Below are 9,527 nucleotides of genomic sequence, written 5' to 3'. Positions count from 1 at the left end.
ATCAAAAAAAAAAAAAAAAAAAAAAAAAAAGATTGCTAGGAACACAAGTCTAGAGTTAGAGTTCTGTTGAAATTCTTCCACAGGGCAGTGAGCTGGGATGAAGACAACTTAATTGCAGAGTATGAAAGCTTCAGGATTACTTTGCATTTCTGCTGTGTGAGAATGTTAACAGTCATAGACAAGAAGTATAAATAACTGTCTCAGCACTGCTGAAACCAGCTGCCAGATATCAAGACCCAAGGATTTTGACCTTTTTAAAATAAAAGAAAACAAAAAATTGACAAAGAAATTGTGTCACGAGATCTTTTTTTGTCAAGACAGTATTTCTGGTTTTTGTCCATCTAGAGCTACCTACAACAGCTTGTACAAGTATATTTTAAGTCATAGTTTTCATAAAAAGAAAGATGTGTATCTGAACCCCAACATGTTCTAAATAATTGAGTTTTTTTCCTGAAACTATAATATGTAAATTCAAATAAAATTATATTGAATACTTTTTATTTATTTATGTATTTTTTTTATTTTTATTTTTTTGAGACGGAGTCTTGCTCTGTCACCCAGGCTTGATGGAGTTCAGCGGCATGATCTTGGCTCACTGCAGCCTCTGCCTCCTGGGTTCAAGCAGTTCTCCTGCCTCGGCCCCCGAGTATTTGGGATTACAGGCACATACCACCATGCCCGGCTAGTTTTTGTATTTTTAGTAGAGACAGGGTTTCTCCATGTTGGCCAGGCTGATCTCGAACTCCTGACCTCAGGAAATCCATCCATCTCGGCCTCCCAAAGTGCTGGGACTACAGGCGTGAGCCACTGCGCCCGGCCGAATACTTTTTATTTTTAGGAAACAGTTAAAGTTAGTCTGTGTCTCAGTGTTTTTTTATAAATGCATTTAGAGACGTCATGAATAATGTTCACCAAATGCTAATGGTAGTTATTTTGGGGGAAGTGGGAATTAAGGTGACAATTAAAAAAAATTTTTTTTGGCCCGGTGCTGTGGCTTATGCCTATAATCTTAGCTACTCAGGAGGCAGGAGGATCACTTGAGGCCAGGAGTTTGAGACCAGCCTAGGCAATATAATGAGACTGCATCGCTAAAAAAAAAATTTTTTTTTTTTTTGGAGACAGAGTTTCTATCTTGTCGCCCAGGCTGGAGTGCAATGCTGCAATCTTGGCTCACTGCAACCTCCACCCGCGGGTTCAAGCGATTCTCCTGCCTCAGCCTCCCAAGTAGCTGGGATTACAGGTGGCTGCCACCACGCTCGGCTAAATTTTTGTATTTTTAGTAGAGGCAGGATTTCACCATGTTGGCCAGGCTGCTGACCTCAGGTGATCCACCCGCGTCGGCCTCCCAAAGTATTGGGATTACAGGCGTGAGCCACCATGCCCAGCCATCTCTAAAAAACTTTAAAGAAAAAAATTAGCCAGTCCTCATGGTGCATGCCTATAGTCCCAGCTACCTGGGAAGCTGAAATGGGAGGATCGCTTGAGCTCAGGAGTTCAAGTCTGTGGTGAGCTATAATTGTATCACTGCACTCCAGCCTGGGTAACAGAGCAAGATCTCTCTCTAAAAAGGAAAACTGTATTGATTGAATTTCATTTTCTAATAAACGTGTGTAACTTTTACAAAAACAATAAAGCTGTAAAAATAAACCATGTACTACTTTTCTATAAATCTTTTGTAAAAACCCGGGCGCGGTGGCTCATGCCTGTAATCCCAGCACTTTGGGAGGCCGAGGTGAGCAGATCATGAGGTCAGGAGATCAAGACCATCCTGGCTAACACAGTGAAACCCCATCTCTACTAAAAATACAAAAAATTAGCCGGGCGTGGTGGCAGGCGCCTGTAGTCCCAGCTACTCAGGAGACTGAGGCAAGAGAATGGTGTGAACCTGAGAGGCAGAGCTTGCAGTGAGGCGAGATTGCGCCACTGCACTCCAGCCTGGGTGACAGAGCAAGACTCTGTATCAAAAAATAAATAAATAAATAAGTATTTTCTAAAAACTTGATATTCCAATAGGATCATTTTATTTTATTCAACTCCGCAACTGTTGACAGTTGTATGTGTTTTCCCTTTATGGCTTTGATAGGTGTTATGTTTTGTATCTGGCTAATGTTCTCTGTGCTCCTTCCCTTGTGTCCTGCTTAGCAAAAGATACAGATATTGTGGATGAAGCCATCTATTACTTCAAGGCCAATGTCTTCTTCAAAAACTATGAAATTAAGGTAAATTACAGAGCTTTTAATATTTAACTTAGTTTTCTCATAGGGATAATACCAACCTTGCTATCTAAGGTTGCTATCCAAGTATCTCATAGGGATAATACCAACCTTGCTGTGAGGAGAAAATAAAATGAAATCAGCATGTAATTTTTAAATTTGAAAATAGTGCTTAATGTTAGCTTTTGTATAAATATTAGTTTCTTTTTTTTTCCTTCAAATTCTATACCAGGGGTTGGCAAACTCTAACCTGAGGGCCACATTTGGACCACTGCCCCTTTTTGTAAATAAATCTTTATTGGTACACAGCCACCACCATTTGTTTTTATATTATCTGTAGTTACTTTCACACCAAAACAGCAGAATTGAGTAGTTGTGACAAAGACTGTATGGCCCACAAAGCCTAAAAATACTGCCTGCCTTTTACAGAGAAAGTTTGCCAACCCTTTACTAGAAATATCTTTATTCAACATTAGTTAAGCAGCACCTACTATGTGCCAGCCCTGTGTTTTGTTTTGTTTTGAGACAGGGTCTTGCTCTGTCGCCCAGGCTAGAGTGCAGTGGCACAATCACAGCTCACTATACCCTCAACCTCCTGGGCTCAGGCAGTCCTCCGGCCTCAGTCTCCTAGGTAGCTGGAACTACAGGCACGTGCCACCATGCCTGGCTAATTTTTTGTAGAGACACGGTTTCACCATGTTGCCCAGGCTTACCTTGAACCTCCTGAGCTCAAGCAGTCTGCCCATCTCGCCCTCCCAAATTGCTGGGATTACAGGCATGGGCCGCCACAACTAGCTAAGCCCTGTGTTTTTGTTTAGGATTAAATCCACAGCCAAGAAGTCCTATGTGCTGTGTTATTTTTTATGTACTTCTGTGTCCTGGACCTGAGATAGAGAAATGAAGACACTTGAATGACCTTAAATCTTCTTTGAACCACTCTCTCCCCTTCTGTTCTTAGTTCCTGTGAGGAGGATGGTCAGGGGAAGGTAGAAGCAGGAGACCAAAAAGGAGATGGGAAAATGAAAACCAGAAATGTTCTCTGCAATCCTGCTGTGAGAAAGTGACAAGGAATATCAGCAAATTTCCTTGATGGTATTCTAAAATATGGAATTTTTTTTTTTTTTTTGAGACTGAGTCTTGCTGTTGCCCAGGCTGGAGTGCAGTGCCGTGATCTCGGCTCACTGAAACCTCCGCCTCCCAGGTTCAAGCGATTCTCCTGCCTCAACCTCCCAAAGTAGCTGGAACTACAGGCATGTGGCACCACACCCGGCTAATTTTTTGTATTTTTAGTAGAGATGGGGTTTCACCGTGTTGGGCAGAATGGTCTTGATACCCTGACCTCACGATCCGCCCACCTCAGCCTCCCAGTGTGCTGGGATTACAGGCATTGAGCCACCACTACCGGCCCCAAAATATGGAATTTCAACCCCTCCTTGCCAAACTCTGAACTTCTGGAATCAAATGGGGTGTGAATTATTTAATTGTAGACTCTTGGTGTACAAATTGTAGTCTAAACATTCTGTGATGGTAACAGAATGTTTTCTATATCTAATGTGTGGGTTGTTTGTAATAGTTATAAATGTTATAATTCTCTGGGCACATCGCTTGAGTTCAGGAGTTCGAGACCGGCCTGGGCAACATGACAAACTCCCATCTCTACAAAAAATACAAAAATTAGTGCATGGTGGCTCACGCCTGTAATCCCAACACTTGGGAGGCTGAGGCGGGTGGATCACATGATGCCAGGAGTTTGAGACCAGCCCAGCAAACAAGGTGAAACCCCATCTCTACCAAAAATATAAAAATTAGCCAGGTGTAGTAGTGCGTGCCTGTAATCCCAGCTACTCAGGAGGCTGAAGCACAAGAATTGCTTGAACCCAGGAGGTGATGGTTGCAGTGAGCCGAGATCACACCACTGCACTCAGCCTGGGTGACAGAGCAAGACTGTCTCAAAACAATAATAATAATTCAGCTACATTTCATTCATTCCCAGATACTATATTGTCTTAAAAATAGGAAAATGTGGCTGGGCACAGTGCCTCTGCCTGTAATTTGGGAGGCAGAGGCGGGTGGATCACCTGAGGTCGGGAGCTCGAGACCAGCCTGACCAACATGGAGAAACCCCGTCTCTACTAAAAATACAAAATTAGCCGGGCATGGTGGCATGTGCCTATAATCCCAGCTACTCGGGAGGCTGAGGCAGGAGAATCGTTTGAACCCAGGAGGCAGAGGTTGTGGTGAGCCGATATCGCGCCATTGCACTCCAGCCTGGGCAGTCAGAGCAAAACTCTGTCTCAAAAAAAAAATAGGGAAATGATGTGGTTTGGGGGTAATTTTTTTGTTTGTTTTTGTTTTGAGACAGAGCCTCACGGCCGGATGCGGTGGCTCAAGCCTGTAATCCCAGCACTTTGGGAGGCCGAGACGGGTGGATCACGAGGTCAGGAGATCGAGACCATCCTGGCTAACACGCTGAAACCCCGTCTCTACTAAAAAATACAAAAAACTAGCCGGGCGAGGTGGCGGGCGCCTGTAGTCCCAGTTACTTGGGAGGCTGAGGCGGGAGAATGGCGTGAACCCGCAAGGCGGAGCTTGCAGTGAGCTGAGATCCGGACACTGCACTCCAGCCTGGGCCACAGAGCGAGACTCCAACTCAAAAAAAAAAAGAAAAAAAAGAAAAGAGACAGAGCTTCACTCTGTCACCAGGCTGGAGTGCAATGGCGTGATCTCGGCTCACTGCAACCCTCAACTCCCGGGTTCAAGCGGTTCTCCTGCCTCAGCCTCCCGAGTAGCTGGGATTACAGGCACACACCACCACGCCAAATACAAAATTTTTGTATTTTTTTAGTAGAGATAGGGTCTCACCATGTTGGTCAGGATGGTCTCAATCTCCTGAGCTCGTGATCCACCCGCCTTGGCCTTACAAAGTGCTGGGATTACAGGCGTGGGCCACTGCACCCAGCCTTTTTTTTTTTTTTATTTGAGACAGAGTCTTGCTCTGTTGCCCAGGCTGGAGTGCAGTGGTACAGTCTTGACTCATTGCAACCTCTGCCTCCTAGGTTCAAGCGATTCTCTGGCCTCAGCCTCCCTAGCAGCTGGAATTACAGGCGCACGCCACCATGCCTGGCTAATTTTTGTAGTTTTAGTAGAGACGGGGTTTCGCCATGTTGGCCAGGCTGGTCTCGAACTCCTGACCTCAAATGATCTGCCCACCTTGGCCTCCCAAAGTGCTGGGATTACAGGCATGAGCCACTGCCCTTGGCCTGGGGCCAGTTTTTTGACTATAAATTGTTTGTTTTTTTTTTTTAATTGTTTTTGAGACAGGTTCTCACTCTGTCACCCGGGCTGGAGTGCAGTGGCACCATCACAGCTCACTGCAACTTTGACCTCTTGGGTTTAGGTGATCCCCTCACCTCAGCCTCTGAGTAGCTGGGACTACAGGTGTGTGCCATCATGCCCAGCTACTTTTTGCATTTTTTGTAGAGATGGTGTTTGCCCAGGCTGGTCTCAAATTCCTGGGCTCAAGCAATCCACCCACCTCAGCCTCCCAGAGTGCTGGGATTACAGGTGTAAGCCACTGCACCTGGCCTAAATTTGTGTAAAATTTGACCCAAAGTCCATGCCACATTTGATCAACTTTCATTTGTCTTCTCCACATTTTCTTTTTGGTTAAGTCAAGACATTGACATTATGGAGTTCTTTGGGAGCAAGTCAAATGTGAAATAGTTGCTTCCTCTTTTAGAGTAATAAATATTTCTGTTGTCAGCAGAGACCCTGAAGTGAAAGGGTTTTTAAAGATTAGCCAACCATATGGAGCAGCTCAGGCTTTCCAGGCAGCCTTGTTACTTCTCCTTCCTACACAGTGAAGGGCTGTTGACACAGATCCTTGGGAACCGCGGGGCAAGGGGAGCCAAGAAAAACAAGAGAGAGCAGCCACTCAGACAAGCGTAGTGGCTCATGCCTGTAATCCCAGCACTTTGGGAGGCTGAGGTGGGCAGATCACTTGAGGTCAGAAGTTTGAGATCAACCTGGCCAACATGATGAAACCCCGTCTCTCCTAAAAATAGAAAAATTAGCCAGGCATGGTGGTGGGCACCTGTAATCCCAGCTACTTGGGAGGCTGAGGCAGGAAAATTGCTTGAACCTGGGAGGTGGAGGTTGCAGTGAGCCGAGATTGTGCCACTGCACTCCAGCCTGGGCAATAGAGCAAGACTCCGTCTCAAAAAAACAAAACAAAACAAAAAAGAGCAGCCGCACAGCTCAGAGTGGGGCTTGTGCCTTCCTCCCAGGGACAAATGGAAAAGGAGACTGAGGAGACTGTGCGTTTGGAGAATGGGAGTTTTGATGTGATAGTGGCTGTCCTACCACTGCATCCAGTAGATAATCAGAAGACAAAGATGGAATTCATTCATTGCATATCATTGTTATGTTTTGATAACCGTTTTTAAGTCTTCTTTTTCTCCCTGTAGAATGAAGCTGATAGGACCTTGATATATATAACTCTCTATATTTCTGAATGTCTGAAGAAACTCCAAAAGGTAATTAAACTTGGATGATTATATATCAGGAAAACAAATTGCTGAGAGGCATTTACCCTCCCAGTCATTTGGGATTTGTTGAGACTTTAAAGACAAGTAGAAAATATTTCCTCTGACTTACAGCATGGACTTAAGAGAAAATTTTGAGGCCGGGCGCGGTGGCTCAAGCCTGTAATCCCAGCACTTTGGGAGGCCGAGACGGGCGGATCACGAGGTCAGGAGTTCGAGACCATCCTGGCTAACACGGTGAAACCCCGTCTCTACTAAAAAATACAAAAAACTAGCCGGGCGAGGTGGTGGGCGCCTGTAGTCCCAGCTACTCAGGAGGCTGAGGCAGGAGAATGGCGTAAAAACCCGGGAGGCGGAGCTTGCAATGAGCTGAGATCCGGCCACTGCACTCCAGCCTGGGCGACACAGCGAGACTCTGTCTCAAAAAAAAAAAAAAAAAGAGAAAATTTTGAATTTAGTTCTCTGAACTTGTAGTATAATTGACTGACACAAAGTTAAAAGTAGTGATGTTTTAAGCCTTTGCATATATTTTCTCAAGACAGAAATCTTGACAGAGAAATTCCTTTTAATCCCTTGGCTCAAGGGTTCTTAACCTGGGGTGCAAGGATGGAATTCTTTTCCCTGTAAAATATGTGTGTGTGTGTGTGTGTGTGTGTGTGTGTGTATATATATATATATATTTTTTTTTTTCAGTGCAATTCCAAAAGCCAAGGTGAGAAAGAAATGTATACATTGGGAATCACTAATTTTCCCATTCCTGGAGAGCCTGGTTTTCCACTTAACGCAATTTATGCCAAACCTGCAAACAAACAGGAAGATGGTAAGAACAGGTCTCTATCCTCTCTCTATGGCACAAGAAGATTTTCTCCATTTGACTTCCTACCACCCCTCCTTTTCTTGCCTTGATTCATATACAGATTGAGAGTGAAATCATAGGAAGTACATTATCTTATTAGTCACTCTCACAAACAATTCTTGGCAACAAGGATGACATGCAGAAAATCTTTTGAACAAAAACAAATGTAGTTATAAAACTCTTTGGACTGTCATTTCTATTTCATATCCTGTTAGAATGTATAAAAATGTATTACCACAGTGAGCATACAGACCTGCAACCAGTACATTTGGGATGTATTTGCAAATACAGTTTTTTAAAATTGTTCTGTTTTAGAAGTGATGAGAGCCTATTTACAACAGCTAAGGCAAGAGACTGGACTGAGACTTTGTGAGAAAGTTTTTGACCCTCAGAATGATAAACCTAGCAAGGTAAGACCCTCTTCTTGCCTGCTTAATTGGTAAATCACCTTTTATCCAATAGCCACCATTGAACACACTAAGGTCTTCCATTGCAATAATATTTTTAATTTCTGCATTGCAGTGTTGCTTAACTTCCGGTATGTGTCTAGTATGTAATATGAGTTCACTGAATCACACTAAATAATGAATTGCAGGCCGGGCACAGTGGCTCACGCCTGTAATCCCAACACTTTGGGAGGACGAGGCAGTGGATCACTTGAGGTCAGGAGTTCGAGACTACCTGGCCAACATGGTGAAACCCCATCTCTTTTAAAAATATAAAAAATCAGCCAGGCATGATGGCGCACTCCTGTCATCCCAGCTACTCGGGGGGCTGAGACGAGAGTCGCTTGAACCCAGGAAGTGGAGGTTGCAGTGAGCCAAGATCATGCCATTGCACTCCAGCCTGAATGACAGAGTGAGACTTTGTCTAAAAAGAGTTTATGGCCAGGCAAAAAGAGTTTATGGCCAGGCGCGGTGGCTCACGCCTGTAATCCCAGCACTTTGGGAGGCCGAGGCAGGCGGATCACGAGGTCAGGAGATCAAGACCATCCTGGCTAACACAGTGAGACCCCATCTCTACTAAAAAATACAAAAAATTAGCCAGGCACGGTGGCGGGCGCCTATAGTCCCAGCTACTGGGGAGGCTGAGGCAGGAGAATGACATGAACCCAGGAGGCAGAGCTTGCAGTGAGCCAAGATCGCGCCACTGCCCTCCAGCCTGGGCAACAGAGCTAGACTCCATCTCAAAAAAAAAAAAAAAAGTTTATAAGAGATTTCAGACTGATATGAAATTTTATTATTAAATAAATGCGAATTCTATTGTAATTTGACCCCCACTATTCATTCTGTGTTGTTCCCTCTTGTTAGTGGTGGACTTGCTTTGTGAAGAGACAGTTCATGAACAAGAGTCTTTCAGGACCTGGACAGTGAAGGGAACCCAGGCAGCCACCGTCTCCAGAGCCCTGGGCAGCATTTTCCAGTGAGATGTACACAATCTTTTGCCTTTATTTCATAAAGTTTTATACAGAAGAGAGAAGAGCATGTCTTTACTTGAAAAACTCTTGATCAGTAATTTGGGTGGGAGACAAGAAAATGGGTTATCAAGGGTGATTTGAAGTTTTCTGCAGCATTAAGCTGGCACTTAATAAGAATAAGTCATAATAAAGAAATTTCTGATATTCCATGTAAGAAAAATTTTATTGCCTGTCTTTGACATTCACTTACAATTTGTTTTAAGATAAAATTCACATTCCATAGTACCCTTTTAAAGTGTACAATTCACTTTTTTTAGTATATACATGAAGTTTTGCAACCATCACCACTAAATCCAGAGCATTTTCATCACCCCAGTGTAATGAACCTGCACACTTTAGCAGCCACCCCACCCCACATTCCTCCCCAAGCCCCTGTCCTTCCCACTCTCCTCCCAGTATTAATCTACTTTCTGTCTCTATGAATTTGCTTATTCTGG

General features: G+C 44.1%; 1 protein-coding gene across 1 annotated transcript in view; it reads left to right on the top strand.

Annotated features, from left to right (window-relative positions):
* ARPC3 (actin related protein 2/3 complex subunit 3) overlaps window positions 1–9,239 on the top strand; it is a 16,618-nt gene extending 7,379 nt beyond the window's left edge. The window contains exons 3-7 of the mRNA XM_025401238.1: window positions 2,143–2,219; window positions 6,680–6,748; window positions 7,451–7,577; window positions 7,929–8,023; window positions 8,924–9,239. Of these exons, the coding sequence (XP_025257023.1) occupies window positions 2,143–2,219; window positions 6,680–6,748; window positions 7,451–7,577; window positions 7,929–8,023; window positions 8,924–8,986 (431 nt within the window). The 3' untranslated portion in view covers window positions 8,987–9,239. The remainder of the gene's footprint in view (window positions 1–2,142; window positions 2,220–6,679; window positions 6,749–7,450; window positions 7,578–7,928; window positions 8,024–8,923) is intronic.
* The last annotated feature ends 288 nt before the right edge of the window (window positions 9,240–9,527 follow it).

The sequence above is a fragment of the Theropithecus gelada genome, chromosome 11, assembly GCF_003255815.1.
Source record: "Theropithecus gelada isolate Dixy chromosome 11, Tgel_1.0, whole genome shotgun sequence".
NCBI classification, from domain to species: Eukaryota; Metazoa; Chordata; class Mammalia; order Primates; family Cercopithecidae; genus Theropithecus; species Theropithecus gelada.
This window is presented reverse-complemented; position numbering and strand designations above follow the sequence as displayed.